The sequence below is a fragment of the Acromyrmex echinatior genome, chromosome 6, assembly GCF_024713525.1.
Source record: "Acromyrmex echinatior isolate Ae372 chromosome 6, ASM2471352v2, whole genome shotgun sequence".
In the NCBI taxonomy this organism is placed as follows: Eukaryota; Metazoa; Arthropoda; class Insecta; order Hymenoptera; family Formicidae; genus Acromyrmex; species Acromyrmex echinatior.
Window position 1 is genome coordinate 4,774,859 of NC_141857.1, and position 14,596 is coordinate 4,789,454.

Below are 14,596 nucleotides of genomic sequence, written 5' to 3' on the forward strand. Positions count from 1 at the left end.
GCCACGACCGCGCCAATGGAGTCACACACACTTGCGCGTGCTCGCGCCCGCGCACACGTGTACGATTCCGCGCACCCCTCCTCTTCTCAATCCCCGCTTCGCGGGTCACTCCTCGGCTTACCTCGGCCGTCCTCGGTCACCGCCGCCATCGCCGATGACCATCCAATATCTTCTCCCCAACCCTGCTCTTCCGTACGAACTTTGCCGCTGACGTCATTGCGTGAGAAGTTAGGCGCGCATGCGCGCACCGCCGGTTACGTGTATTGCCTTTTGGAGAATATAAATTTTGAGAACGAATTCAAGAAAATGTGATGCTTATAATTTATAATTCATCATTATGTTGTCATTGCGTAAGTATGCGTATATTTATTTTTCCCTCGTTGCCGACGTGAAACAGGTTTTCAAATAATATATTGTAAAATAGAGACTTGTTCTTTTTCCACACCCTAGGACTGTACTTTTTGCGCGGTTCATCTTTTGTCTTTTTCTCTCTCCAATGTGAAAAGAGAAAGAAGAAAGATTAATTGTGCAAGGAATTCAGTCTTGGGGTATGGAAAAAGAAGAATAGGCTTTAGGAATTTTAGGTTTCCATATCTTCTTGGAGGAATTACGTTGGACGCCCTGATACTCTCATTAAAGGCGGATTTTCAGAAATCTTAAGGTTTCCATGTAGAAAAAACATAATGGAAAAATCATAAGGATGAGATAATCAATCAAAATGTTAGAGATATATAATGTATAAAATTAAGTTACGAAGCATTTTCATAAACTTTAAGTATTAATTAATTTTCTTTGTATTAATTAATCTTCTTTATCTGCAATTCTTTTTTGTTTGCAATTCTTGTCTAATTGCGGAATTTTTTCCACTCATTTTAATTATCTTTGTATAATTAATAATAAATATTTTGTTCATTTTTATTTTCAGTAAATAATATTAGGTGTAGTAAAAAGAAATCCATTATTTTTCCAATAGATGGCTTTAGTAATCTGTATCACGCATAGATGAGATACAGATTACTAAAGCCATCTATTGAAAAAATAATGGATTTCTTTTTACTACACCTAATATTATACTCGTTCACAAACTTCCTGGAATCAATGGCTGGTTTATACATTTAGTAGAGCAAGACCAATCATATTCAAGAATATTTTAAACAGGTGTAAAGCTGCTTTCTCTGCTGAATGTAGCCAATAAAAAATATTTATTATAAGAGTTGTGCATTCATTCCTTTTTCTTTAGGTCAGAGGTAAAATTTTCTCCATAAACTTCAATGGTAAAAGTTTTCACTTTTCACATTTTTTTAATGGAAAAATAAAAAATCGATACAGAATCGATATTTGGAATACTGGTTTCAAAATTTAAGGAAATCCATTGCTAAACGGGAAAGGAATGATGAGAGTTGTGGAATCGAAGTGTAGCGCTAGAATCAAACTCGAACTCGTGACACACGTTATTGACTCGAGACAGCGCAAACATCTACAGTGTAATTTTATTACGGACGAAAGACGAAAAGAAGAAAAATCTTAAATCCAATCATTTTGATCAGAGGTACTCATTAATATTATCTTTATCGTTTTCTTATTTAATTACGCTGATACTGTGTACTGTATTCCCGTTTTAAATCAAAAATTACTCACACGTTATCTCCGTATTCAAAATTGATAAAACATCCTCAAACGTGATTGCGTCTTCTGTTATCCATTTCAACTGATGTACTTTAAATTTAATTTGATTTATATTGGTTATTAGGCAATTTCTAAAACTTCGAAACGTAGATACATATTGCTTATCGGTCAATTGCATTACGATGTATTCATATCGCTTTAGAGAACTGTAACCAACATAATTAAAGTATAAAATGCTGAAGGCAACAAATTAATTCTAAGAATTACAAAAAGATAAAATAAATTTAAAAATTATAAAATAAATGAAAGCCTTGCTAGGGCATTTGATCGTCCTTCTTTTTCTTTTTCATCTTTTAACACATAGTCAACTTGAGAGAATGTAAACATCATACTTTAAATTTTGAATTTCATTCGGACGTTAAATCTTCCGTGTCGTTTTCCTAAAATTAAAAATTATTTAATCAGAAATTCATTAGATAAATTACTTTTTTTGCTGCAGACAATTGCAACTTCACTATTTAGATCTGTCTAATTTGAGCTTTGGAGCTAAAACACGAAGTCGACGCAAAAAAATTTAATGTGGTTAAGATTTCGGAGACTAAAGTGTTAATACACATTTAAGATTACGTTTCTCTCCGAGGAAGATTTTACTTTTTATGTTATATGTTATGTGTACTATATATTTTGAGTAAAATTTTTCTTAGAGGAAAAGTTTTAGAACGTAGTCTAAGTGATGCTTATCAACAGTTTACAGTTCCTAAAATCTTACTCGTATTGAATTTTTTTACGTCAATGGCTTTGCGTTTTGGCTTAAATTGGACAGGTTTGATTTAGATATTTCTTCATTTCTTTTTTTTTTTTATTTCTTTATGCTTCTTTATAGCTGACTCGAAACTAAATCTTATCATGAATAATAAAATTACTGTTATTATTTTGCAACACATGTTGTTCGGTCAATTTCCTCAATAGATGATTACTAGAAATGTTGTTTTAAAAACACAGACGAATAGAAACCACAGAACATGACATTTATATAAGATGATTTCGATCAAATTCTAATTAATTATTATTATAATTAATGTAACCATCAGAATTGTTTAAAACACGCTTTCTAACTATAAGTATAACGATAAAAATTTAATCATTCTGTTTATGTCAACAAAATATTAATTAAATTAAATTCACAAGTTAATCGCCAATTAAATTAATCGAAGTTTGGTCGAGAAAGCCTTTAAAACTTTTTCTTGAGATGGAAAGAATGCAGCAGAAATCGGGATAAGCATATAATATATATTTGTTAAGATGAATCCGATGTTCCAAAGATATATTTTCAATATTAAAATCGGATCATCTTTTGTAAAATATATTAAAAACGGATTTAACTCAAGTATCGTGATTTAATTCAAGTATCGTGAGTCTTAGTTTTCAGCGATGTGTTTATTATTATTATAGATGTATGTTCTTAAATGTCATAACAACAACATTCTTTGAACTGTTGACTTCGGTAACGATTCCAGTAGCGATTCGATTTCGATAAATCATGGATTTAAAAGATGTCTTTTCGTCAAAGTCTGAACTTGCAGCAGGTGAGAAACAAAATCGTTAATCATAATAATTTGCAAATTGTAAGATGTAGTTCGCAAATGCAAAATGAAAATTTGCATTTGTTTTTTTCACTGTGTACGGTTTTCATCTGTGTGAATTTTGCGTGCGGTGATCGTCATTTTGCGTCAGCATTTGCGAATTATGTAGAAGCACTTACAAGATTAAAAATCTTCATTGCGAATTCTCTCGATCGCGTTTGCTGAAATGATTTTTACGAGTCCCATTTAGTCCGTTCAACTATTTGCCAGAAAAAATTTTTTGTTTTAGCATCTGTCCAACAAGAAGATTTGGATGATAGCATCGATAATGCTATAAATCAGATGATGCTATCTTTCCCGGATGTTTCTTTCCTAGACATAAAAACATCGAATGATGCGATTAATTCAAATTCGAACGAGAATTCTAAGAAAAATATTGAAATGAACGATAGAACAATCAAACAAAACATAGAAGATATCAACATAGAAGATAACTACGTAAAGGACAACATAAGTATATTGAAAGAATAAAATTATAAAATAATTTAGAATTTTTGTTGCAAACGTTGCGAATGTCAAATTACTATAACTTTATTGTTGACAATAAGATTCGAGCAATTTAAATTTTTGTATTATAGTAAAAACTTAGATATAAAATTTTTTCAGAGTATTATAAGAATTTTACTGTAATAGAGAATGAAAAATCTAAAGATAATTCGCATAAAAGAAAAAATGTTAAAGATAAAGTTGAAACCACCGTAAAGCCTTTCGTTCTATTATATGATGAAAATAGTAAAATAAAAATTCTAACTCCCTTTGACGAATTCTATAACGAGAACTTATTGAACTATATAGATGACATATGGGATTTAATTAAGGTACTAGTATAAATAATGCTTATTGTTTCCGATCTAGGATTAGAATCGGCATGGATTGGATTAATGACGTCACATCTTCAACTATTGATTGATGACATCCCAAGCAGAACAACAAGTCATGAAAATGTCAAAATGACATTAAAATGAATTGGAAATGATTGAAAAATGATTTTTAACGATTATTTTGAAGTCATTTGGACATCATTTTGATATCATATTGACTTATTGTTCTGCTTGGGATAGTGAACCATTCAACGTCATTAATCCAATTCAAATTGATTAAAATCCGCTATATGTTTAAAAATGTTTGTTATTCTATATATTTGCGAGCCAATGCTAAACATTGCTCGAAATAATTGTTTAATATTTTCAATTTTATTGATAATTGTTAAATTGTTATTAAAAATCTTAAGCAATCCTATAATTTTCAATAATATCAATGGATAATATCAAAGCATTTTAGGAGAATTCTGTGTACAATATTTTTCTTTTTTAAAGTTCTTTGTATGCGGTTCAATTAATTTCAGACAAACAAAAGTCCAGATATGATAAAGAATGGACTTCATCAGTTATTAATCAATAGTAACGATAAGACTATAGTAAGTTATCTCATAAAACATCATATGCTAAAAAAAATAATGGAGCAAGTGCAAAATAAACCAGAACTTATGGTATGATACATTTACCTTTATTGTATAATAAATTACTTTACAGTAACAATTATTTCTTGAGAAAGTTTTACGTAATTACTTTAACAAAGCCATTAAAATATATTTTTAGGAAATATGTTTTGATATAATTCTCAAAATAAGCGATATGTTTAAACAAACAATAAACTACATAGGCAATTTTAACCAGTTTGTTATGTTAATTCTAAATCAATTAAAATCTACTGATAACTTAGTATTAAACAACCTTCTGAAAATTTTGCAATTAGCAGCGCACAATATCAAAATAAAAAATTTTGAATCACGTTGGTTATTCCACTTTAAGAAATATGGATCTTTTGCACACGATATAAATGCTATACTCAGGAGACACTGTCATGGTACACTAATTTATTCAATAATAATAAATTTTAAATAATAAGAATCTTATTGGATTGTACATTTGAAAACTCAATAAATAGGAAATAGGAAATAATGGTCATAACAATCAAAGCTGAATCTTGTAATGCTTAAATAATTCTTTAACTTTGACGAGTTATGGTTATTATTTCCTATTTTTTATTTATATAGCAATAAATTTTAATTTTTGTAACACATTATAAAAGGAAAAAAAATTTGATCAGTGAATAATTTATTAAATTTTTGTTGTAGAGAAATTAACGATAACAGCGATTGAATTGATTAGAGACATGACTAAGATAAAATTACCGAATCAATGCACTCTCCTGGAAGAACTATTTAAAATACCTGAATTAATTTCTGCACTGATGATATCTTCCGCACAAGTATTAATAGCAAAGAAAAAACTTAATTCTCCAATAAATTCAGAGTTGTATCTCTACAATTGGCTAGCAATAATAGTGAATGTAAAATCACATTTATGTGTTACATTTAGAAGGAATGAGGAAAAAGAAAAATACTTATTTATGAGAATTCTAACTGTTATGTTACATCCATATCAGGAGGATTTTTCATTTGTAGGACGTAAAATAAAACAAGATCTTTGTGTGATTTTAAAGTGTCTGAGCCTATTGATATATATTTATCATTATCACTTTTATATTCCTCTGTTAATAAATCGCATTATGATGAAAATATCATTGAATCTTTGTGCAGGTATAGAATTCATCAGATAATTGATACAGTAACATGTTTCTAATTTTTAACTCTATATATATATATATATATATATATATATATATATATACACACATATATATATATATATTTATTTATTTATGTATAATTGCAGACTCAAAAAAAACGAATTTGGAAGTATATACAAAACAGATAATATTGTACATTTCAAAAGAGATAAATGATCTTTGGCTAAAACTCGTACAATGTTATAATACTGAATGTATCATAGAATTAATGAAACCATTTAAACCCATGGATCGTCAGTATTTCATAGATTTAGCTAGTTCTCATATCGAGACCAGAGATAATTTTAGAATAATTAATGCGTTGAAAAAAATCAATGATTAGAAAATATAAGAGAATAAAAATCGTAATTAATCAACGTAGACATAAATGCACAAAAATAATAAAAAGTTTATTTTTATGTCATCAATTGGTAAACGTTTTGACTATTCTCTTGGTCTTTTTTTCCGTAATAGGGATAATGCTAAAAAGAATCTAACAGTCTCGTTTTATCCTAACATTAAATTTTAGCTTTAATTGTAGCCTTAATTGTTCACGTTCAATCGATCTTAATTATTATGAGGCCAACATTCCAGCAAACGAGAATGGATTGAAATAAATTGAAATGGATTCAGATTTTCAGAAATATTGATTCACGAATGCATTTTTCAATCCTGAAAAATGCATTCGAAAAATGCATACAGGATTTTTATTCATTTATAGAAATTACATAGAGCATATCTCTATGCCTTTTAATCTAAAAATAATATTAGCTTTTTCTTAGCATTGCGAATACTGTTCAATTCAAAATTTTGAATAGGAAATGCAGTTTTTCAATCCAATTGCATTCAATTGAATCTAATTGAATCCAATTAAATAAAAAAAAATATTCGCTATATATATATATATATATATATATATATATATATATGTATATAAACTTGATAATTTGTACAGCGACTTCAAGATTCTTGTTGAAATATATATTTTCCAGGCGCAACCAAAATGTTCTTTTTTTGTCTTCCTCGATACAAAACAAAAAAATCAAAATTATAGCATTATAGATAGAATAACGGTTTGGACTCTAACCGGTCTAATACACAAACGTGAAACACAATGTATGTTGCAAAAAAAAGAACTTATTTTCAAAGCTAATAGTACGTAAGTTGTCATCAAAAGTGTGTATATGATGTGATATCGATCCCAGAATAGATTAAAATGGATTGAAATTTTTTTCTATCCGAATGCGTATTTTAAATATATATATATATTTTTTTTTTTTTTTTTCGGATAGATGTTTCACGTTTGTGTATTAGATCGGTTAGAGTCCAAACCATTAGTCTATCTATAATGCTATAATTTGGATTTTTTTGTTTTGTATCGAGGAAGACAAAAAAAGAATATTTTGATTACGCCTGGAAAATATATATTTCAACAAGAATCTTGAAGTCGCTGTACAAATTATCAAGTTTCAACATTGAAATAAAATGGATATATGAATCGCCTGATTTAGCAGTCGCTGCTTGAGTAGCAAAAACTTCCTCTAAGGATCGGTTGTTCCACCTTTTTGGTAAATTTTATCTATAAGATGAATCTAATAATCCGCGCATGTGATTGTAATCTTGCTACTTACTCAACAGGTAAAATTTACCAAAAGGTGTAAAAGTTAACAACCGGCCTTAAATGATGCATTAAGCAGACACAATGAAGATACATATGCCCATATTTCGAAAATATTTTTAGTTGCATGGTACCGTAATAACAGAAATAGTTAATAATTCCCGTTTGGTCGAAATGTTTACCAATTAATGTATATGATATATAGGAATAAACTATTATTTTTGTGCTCTTATATCTGCGTTAGTTCATTATGACTTTTTATTCTCTCAATTTTTCTCATCAAATTTTGTGTATTTAGTTCATTTTATAGAAAATATAACAATCTGAATGTATAGCTTTTTACATGATGTCACTTCTTATCAAAAATACATGCATATATTAAGTAATTAGTGCAGTATTATATTACGTGCTTACCTGTATATATGCGCAAATATATTTTTAAAAAAACATGTTTTCACCTTAATATCTATTATATACTTATATGTAACATGTATGCATGTTAAAAAAAAAGCGCAATAACATTTTCAAAGTATATTATATTTTTAAAAATAATCTTTTTTTTAATTAATGCATTAATACGTTAAATTTATTATTATAATACTGCATTATATTATTGTATTTTTAAAAAGTAATTATTATTGATATTTCATTTATAAGAAGTTAATAATAATAATATGTTAAAAATAATAAGACATGCCCCTATATTCAAAATTTTATTAACGACATTTATTGATATTTTTTTCATATTGTTATTATTAATTACTACAATAATTAAAACAATAAAATATTTATAATATAATATGTAAATATCGGAAATTATCTATCTTTCATATAATTATCATATATACATCTATATATAAGCTATACATCTCAATCAGCAACAATTAAACTAATGTTACTTTGATATCAAAATGACATTAAACAATTTGACATCAGCTTGTTTGCTGAAATATCTAAAAAATTTTTTTTTACGAAAATTGTAATCACAATTGATTCAGTAACTACATATACAAAATACATATTAAAAGTATCACGAGATAAATGTAACATATTTGTATATATTTATCGAATAAATCAATTTGGCATGTTTAATTTTATTATTGTTAATTTTGGTTGACAATGATCTATTATAAGTTTCCACTGAAATCCTCAATTCAGATCAATATGCTGTTTCCATTAGAAAATAAAGACCTTGTGGATTGAAGCAATTAAATACATTTTCATCGATACACGCATTAGGTGCTTCGATGGAAATTTATAATAAAATAAACTTATATTATTGAAGGAAATTTATAGATTATTCCTAAGCAGAATAACAAGTCTCGATAACATCAAAATGACATTAAAATGAATCGGAAATGATTGAAAAATGACTTTTAATGATCATTTTGGAATTATTTTGACATCATTTTGATATCATAAAATGACTTGTTGTATTGCTTGGGTTGTTACTTCTTTTGTATTAATCAGTTCACAAATTTATTAAAGTAGTGTTTTGCGAGTTTTAATTAAAAGATCTCACATAGATCTTTTTGATTAAAAGTATCTTTTAAGAATAATGGTTCTATTAAGGTAATAACTTGCATAAAATAAAATTAAATGGCTCGATAAAAAAAGAAATGTGTATTACGAAACACGCGGTATAACACGCACGACTGGTGGGTTTGGCATGCGCACTCCATTGTGGTTGGTTGGCAGGTTCTCAGCAACGTGCAGCGCACGTTGGCAGTTGGCATTTGGCACGGAGGAGTTGAGAGTGTCCGGTTGTTTCTGGAATTTGCCTGCGACTCCACGCCGCCAACGACGATGAATAACGAACTCACGATCGACAAGGTGAGTAAGTCGATCGCTTCCATCAATGACGAGGTCTATTTTTTGGGCGACGTATATTGCGAAACATGTTCTTCATTTACAGTTTCCCGCTTTGAGATCGAAACATGTTTACATCAAGGACAAGATCGCGGTTCTAGAAACGATAAATGCAATTCGGCAAAGTGGCGTAAATAATCTGCAGGTACAGACTCTTATTTCCATTTAGTTCTCGTAAGGATTAGGCTTTTGATTCAGCGTTTGATTTATCTACAATTATTTATACAGATAGTCACGGATTTCGACTTAACCCTTACAAAGCAACACATAGACGGCAGACATGTACTTAGTAGCTTTGGTAAGTAAATAGTTTAATTTATTGTCTTAAGAAAGTAGAGAAAGTTGGTCTGTTATCATAAACTATTTATAAACTCGTTATTTATAATTTTCCTTAAGTTTGCTTAAGTTATCTAGAATTAAGATTTGATTGTTTAAATTTCTACAAATAAACATGTTTATTATGATCAATCAATTTCTATTAAACTACACGATAACTTAATGTTGAAATTTAATTTTTAGGTATGTTCCGACATTGCAAGCAATTGCCGCAACAATATTTGGACAAAGCGAAGGATTTATACAACATATATAGACCTATAGAGATAGACCCAGAAATGCCTGTGAATAAAAAGGCAGATGCTATGCGCGATTGGATGATGGCTGCGCAAAATTTACTGAAGGGCATCGAATTTGATCCTCATGAATTAGAAGAAGTAGCCCAAGCATTCGACAACATATTGCGCGATGGTACAGAAGAGTTTTTTGAAAAGCTATACAACGTAAAAGTACCAATTATTATATTTAGCGCTGGTTTGGGAGACATAGTGGAAGCTGTGTTGAGGTATCACAATGCTCTCTTCGATAATGTAAAAATATTCTCTAACTTTCTCAAGTATAATGGAAGTCAATTGGATGGATTTAAGAATGACTTGCCTATACATGTATACAACAAGAATGAGTGTGCATTGGAAAAGAATTATTTGAAGATATTTCAAAAGAGACAGAATGTATTGCTAATGGGCGACACGATCGGTGATGCTAACATGGTAGAAGGAATAGAAGACACCAAGGCTGTCCTAAAAATCGGCTTCCTTTACGAGCACGTTAGTATTTCGAGATTAGTTGACTGTAAAATATTGATAGAGACTAATTGCTTTTGTTCTCCAGGTGGAGGCTAGCTTAAATTCATTCATGGAAAACTTTGATATCGTTCTCGTCGACGATCAAACGATGCAAGTGCCGATAGAGATTATACAAAATATCTTGTAATACTATCTGTATCAATACTCTCTTTCACCTGTCCACGTTTATAAAGATGTAAACATTACGCATACGTGATCGCTTTGTAATTCAAAATAGAGAAAATTTATTTCATAAATTAATATGTCTTAAAATTACATTTTCTAACATATTTTTAATAATAGTGGATCTATGTAACGCGTATAAGTTATAAATTACGTTCATCTCATTGGTAAAAGATATATTTTGAAGTTGTGTGTTTTAAATAAATTAATTTTTAACTTATAGCTGAAAAGTTGAGAAATGTACTATTTATAAAAATTTTATAAATCTGCGTATGTGTGAATGTTGTTGTGTGTTGCAACGTAATTCTCTAATTACAATGTTTATCATGTCATATCTATTGAAGTTACAATTCATGAAAATTCATTATATCGCTTACTTGCTACACAATGACATAAATAAAATAATTGTCATTTGCAGAAAAAGAACAGAAACTTAAAAAAAGAAAATATTTTAAAAGAATATACTTTTATTCCTGTACAAACAATGAATGCATTTAAAAAATTGACACCACAAAATTTTAACGATTCAAAACATTGAAATTAATTTTTGAAAAATGTTCTTTTTTTAGTATTAGCAAATGAGCGATGATTCTCCAATAATCGACGTCTAAATAAATCTTATATTTTTATGAAGTATATACAATATCTATTGCTAATATTTTAAAATAATTTTATTATAATTGTGTCAGAAAAAAGAATGAATTCTAAACAATAAGAGCAGTAATATCTTTATAAATTAACTTTAATGTTTAACTAGACTCAGTGTTAAATAATTAGAAGATAATCTAAGATGTTAAAAATTAAATGTTTATAAAAATCTTAAATAATTATAAGAAAAAAAATGATAAGGAATTCATAGCCCTTATCCTTTGAAAATAAAATTTGAAAATTTGTTTACTGTTTTAGAAATTTACTTTAATACTTTTTTAGAAATTTACTAATATTTCTATTATATTTGTTTTTATATTGTTTTCTTTCTTTCATTTCTTTATCAAATTTTTTGCATATACAATTGTTTTATCTTTAACGAAAACAGGAATTTACAACAAAATATTAGGTTTAAACATTTGTTCGTTTTACTTTTATTCAAATTTCATGCTTTTTCTCTTTTATATATATATATATATATATATATATATATATATATATATATATATACATAAAAGTAATGAACACAGAAAAAGCAAGAAACTTGAAAATAAAACGAAAAAATATATAAATCTAATATTTTGTTGTAAATTCCTGTCCTCGTTAAAGAAAACAATTGTATATATTATACATATTTATCTTGTTCTAGATGTAAAAAGCCTTCGAGAGTACACAAAAACATAAAGCATAAAATCTGTTTTTTTTTTCCTGTATTAGACTCTCGCTTTCGCCAAATATCAAACGTACACTTATCTCATTTTAAATTCCAAAAGTGTATATGTACTACAATTTACTATTATTCATCTGAGTTCAGCTAAAAAGAACAAGCCTATTAACTAGTTCAACCACAGAAAACAGACGTATGTATACATACAGTGACGTATAGATCTGTCATTTCGATAGTGTGTATACTTTTATTGTGTTCTTAATCAAAACTTTAAAATCATCAAAGATCGATGAGCTCTTCTCATACGAAACACTTCGATTCTTTCTTCACTGTTTCGTATTGAGGTAATTAATAAAATTGTGATAATTTGATACTTAAGATCTAACCTAAAATATAATTACTGAATTTTATGTTTTTGCTATACATATACAAACAGTATGTTCGAAATTATTCGTTTGCTTTTAACAAAGTTGTGTAAAAATATTGAAGGTACACAGAACGTTTGAAATGATAGATTCACAAGATGTTAGTAAAGAGGAATTAGAAGTATTGAAAGGTGATGCTGTGGGTAACAACCTCTGCAGTAGCAAATGGATACTTAATACTTTGATGTCTCTACTTAAGGTAATTTCTTATACAAAAGTATCCTGATAATTATAATACATGCCTTACTGCAGAAGAAATAGTGTAAGCAATGCTTAAAGTGGAGCATGTAAACATGTACAAAAAATACAACCCGAGCATGGTATTCATAATATTATAATAGTGCTATATTCCAGGTTGATGAAAATGGCTGGACAGAAGAGCTCGAAGATCAGCTTTGTACTCTATGGGATCTAAGTACGGAAGCAGAAGTAGTATCATATCTTTTATCACAGGATTTTCTTCAGATAGCGAAGTACTTGTTAACAATTTGTGACGAACCAAGATTCACTGTACGATTCATTTATCTTTATCATAATGTTTTTAATTTAATTCTACTTTAACAACAATTTTTTATCGTTTCTCTCTCTCTCTCTCTCTCTCTCTCTCTCTCTCTCTCTCTCTCTCGCTCTTGCTCTCGCCCTCTTATTATCAAAATATATTTGTAGGAAATAGTCTTAGGTATTATTGGTAATGTATGCTGTAATGATGAAGCCATCGATGCAGCAGGATGCGATCAAGAATTAGTTAAACAAATTCTGAGCCATCTTGAATCCAGCGACTCGTTAATATTGATTCAACTTATCAGGATCTTACAATTAATTGCATGGAAAATCCGGCAAAATCCTCAATCAAATTGGGTAGCTCATCTCACAGAATGTGAATTTTTTGGAGCTATAATTTTTATATTAAAGAGTTCAACTAATGGTATGCTAACGCACCGTATTATATTGTAGAAGAATCCCAGTTAATATAATCTCAGTTAATATAAATCTCTCTTTATTGCAGATAATTTATTAATATCCACAATGAGTTTGCTTGAATTTATATCTCAGATAAATCTGCTAAAAAAACTGTTTAAAATAAACGACTTGATTCCCGCTCTGTTAGAATCGTTTGTACAAGTATTACCTGAAGGAAAAACGAGTCTCTCCGAATTAACGTTTGTCCAACATTGGCTGGCAGTGCTAATTGCCGTAATGGAGTCTGGCTCACTTACATATGAGGACTATGAGAATGACGAAAGGTTTTTGAAGCTGATGGATATCATGTATAGAATATTAAAACCATATAACAAGTCGTACAATTTGTATCCAATTCAGCAACAAGGTGCTAACATAATTTACGATGCTATGCGAGTATTATTAAGTTTTCGTCGTTGCAACGTAAACATCCCAACAAGGATAGATTGTATAATTGCGATTTTAATTTTCTCCTTTAAAACGGGTAGGTAATTTTATTTTTTAACATTGTGAATAGTGCACATGCATTGCATTTTATGTATATTTTGATGATTATCTTTTTCGTCTAATAATGTATGTATTAGTTTCAGAAGCAGATGAGGAAAAAAAAATGCGAGAATTAGATCCCAACGAGCTAATAAATGATCTTTTAGATTATATTATTAAATACTGGTTGCATATCATTGAATCTTGTACTAGTGATCAGATTGTAGAAATATTAGGTTTATGTGATAATGACATTCGTGAATGTCTAATAAGTCTTACTCAATTTAAAATGATACCTGAGATGCTTGACAAAATGAAAAAAGTTGTTACTGCTTTTGGAAAGAGTTAAAAAAGATATTTCTTAGTGTAAATATATTAAAAATATGAATTATTGTTTTTTTTCTTATATATAATATATAAAAAACGTTATTTCTGAACTATATATATATAGTTCAGAAATAACGTTCTTATATTTTTATTCCATAAATTCTATACTAGTTCTTAGGAATTATTAGGATAAAAAATTACATGCATCACATGTAAAATTAATTGATTGTTTTATATTTACTAAGTTTTTTATAAACTTTAATCATCGAACTATTGTATCTACATTTTCTCAAATTAATTTGGAATCGTGCAAGAACTTTAGTTAAAAAGAACAGACCTTCTAACTCTTGGACTAGTTCAGAATTCTTTAAAAAAGAACAGACCCACTGTGT

General features: G+C 28.6%; 3 protein-coding genes across 6 annotated transcripts; all 3 read left to right on the forward strand.

Moving 5' to 3' along the window:
- Nucleotides 1–13: 13 nt before the first annotated feature.
- Nucleotides 14–8,610, forward strand: LOC105153958 (cytosolic 5'-nucleotidase IIIB). Of its 2 annotated transcripts, XM_087407383.1 has the most exons (9): nucleotides 14–1,274; nucleotides 1,365–1,549; nucleotides 3,079–3,212; nucleotides 3,499–3,723; nucleotides 3,876–4,087; nucleotides 4,615–4,758; nucleotides 4,868–5,135; nucleotides 5,407–5,871; nucleotides 6,008–8,610. In XM_087407383.1, exons 3-9 carry the CDS (start codon nucleotides 3,167–3,169, stop codon nucleotides 6,241–6,243), a joined length of 1,596 nt encoding a protein of 531 aa, XP_087263509.1. In that variant the 5' UTR covers nucleotides 14–1,274; nucleotides 1,365–1,549; nucleotides 3,079–3,166; the 3' UTR covers nucleotides 6,244–8,610. The 2 variants fall into 2 exon arrangements, with proteins under 2 accessions (XP_087263509.1, XP_087263508.1); XM_087407382.1 differs by having other exon boundaries at nucleotides 14–1,549.
- Nucleotides 8,611–9,187: 577 nt separating this feature from the next.
- cN-IIIB (cytosolic 5'-nucleotidase IIIB) lies at nucleotides 9,188–11,334 on the forward strand. Of its 2 annotated transcripts, XM_087407390.1 has the most exons (5): nucleotides 9,188–9,351; nucleotides 9,434–9,532; nucleotides 9,616–9,685; nucleotides 9,907–10,490; nucleotides 10,555–11,334. In XM_087407390.1, exons 1-5 carry the CDS (start codon nucleotides 9,325–9,327, stop codon nucleotides 10,654–10,656), a joined length of 882 nt encoding a protein of 293 aa, XP_087263516.1. In that variant the 5' UTR covers nucleotides 9,188–9,324; the 3' UTR covers nucleotides 10,657–11,334. The 2 variants fall into 2 exon arrangements, with proteins under 2 accessions (XP_087263516.1, XP_087263515.1); XM_087407389.1 differs by lacking the exon at nucleotides 9,188–9,351 and having other exon boundaries at nucleotides 9,358–9,532.
- A 643-nt stretch (nucleotides 11,335–11,977) lies between these two features.
- Nucleotides 11,978–14,265, forward strand: LOC105153960 (protein saal1). Of its 2 annotated transcripts, XM_011069132.2 has the most exons (6): nucleotides 11,978–12,350; nucleotides 12,496–12,630; nucleotides 12,786–12,941; nucleotides 13,098–13,356; nucleotides 13,438–13,875; nucleotides 13,976–14,265. In XM_011069132.2, the coding sequence occupies exons 2-6, from the start codon at nucleotides 12,514–12,516 to the stop codon at nucleotides 14,224–14,226; spliced, it is 1,221 nt and encodes a 406-aa protein (XP_011067434.1). In that variant the 5' UTR covers nucleotides 11,978–12,350; nucleotides 12,496–12,513; the 3' UTR covers nucleotides 14,227–14,265. The 2 variants fall into 2 exon arrangements, with proteins under 2 accessions (XP_011067434.1, XP_011067435.1); XM_011069133.2 differs by lacking the exon at nucleotides 11,978–12,350 and having other exon boundaries at nucleotides 12,786–12,904.
- Nucleotides 14,266–14,596: the final 331 nt, after the last annotated feature.

What these genes read in the sequence shown, in the direction of transcription:
- LOC105153958 (XM_087407382.1), top strand. Translation starts at nt 3,167, where the DNA reads ATGGATTTAAAAGATGTCTTTTCGTCAAAGTCTGAACTTGCAGCAG. An exon ending in AAAATAAACCAGAACTTATG is followed by an intron (nt 4,759 to 4,867) that starts GTATGATACATT and finishes ATATATTTTTAG; the next exon opens with GAAATATGTTTTGATATAAT. An exon ending in ACTCAGGAGACACTGTCATG is followed by an intron (nt 5,136 to 5,406) that starts GTACACTAATTT and finishes TTTTTGTTGTAG; the next exon opens with AGAAATTAACGATAACAGCG.
- cN-IIIB (XM_087407389.1), top strand. Translation starts at nt 9,377, where the DNA reads ATGACGAGGTCTATTTTTTGGGCGACGTATATTGCGAAACATGTTCTT. An exon ending in GTGGCGTAAATAATCTGCAG is followed by an intron (nt 9,533 to 9,615) that starts GTACAGACTCTT and finishes TTATTTATACAG; the next exon opens with ATAGTCACGGATTTCGACTT. An exon ending in TCGGCTTCCTTTACGAGCAC is followed by an intron (nt 10,491 to 10,554) that starts GTTAGTATTTCG and finishes TTTGTTCTCCAG; the next exon opens with GTGGAGGCTAGCTTAAATTC.
- LOC105153960 (XM_011069132.2), top strand. Translation starts at nt 12,514, where the DNA reads ATGATAGATTCACAAGATGTTAGTAAAGAGGAATTAGAAGTATTGAAA. An exon ending in CTTTGATGTCTCTACTTAAG is followed by an intron (nt 12,631 to 12,785) that starts GTAATTTCTTAT and finishes GCTATATTCCAG; the next exon opens with GTTGATGAAAATGGCTGGAC. An exon ending in AATTTTCTCCTTTAAAACGG is followed by an intron (nt 13,876 to 13,975) that starts GTAGGTAATTTT and finishes TGTATGTATTAG; the next exon opens with TTTCAGAAGCAGATGAGGAA.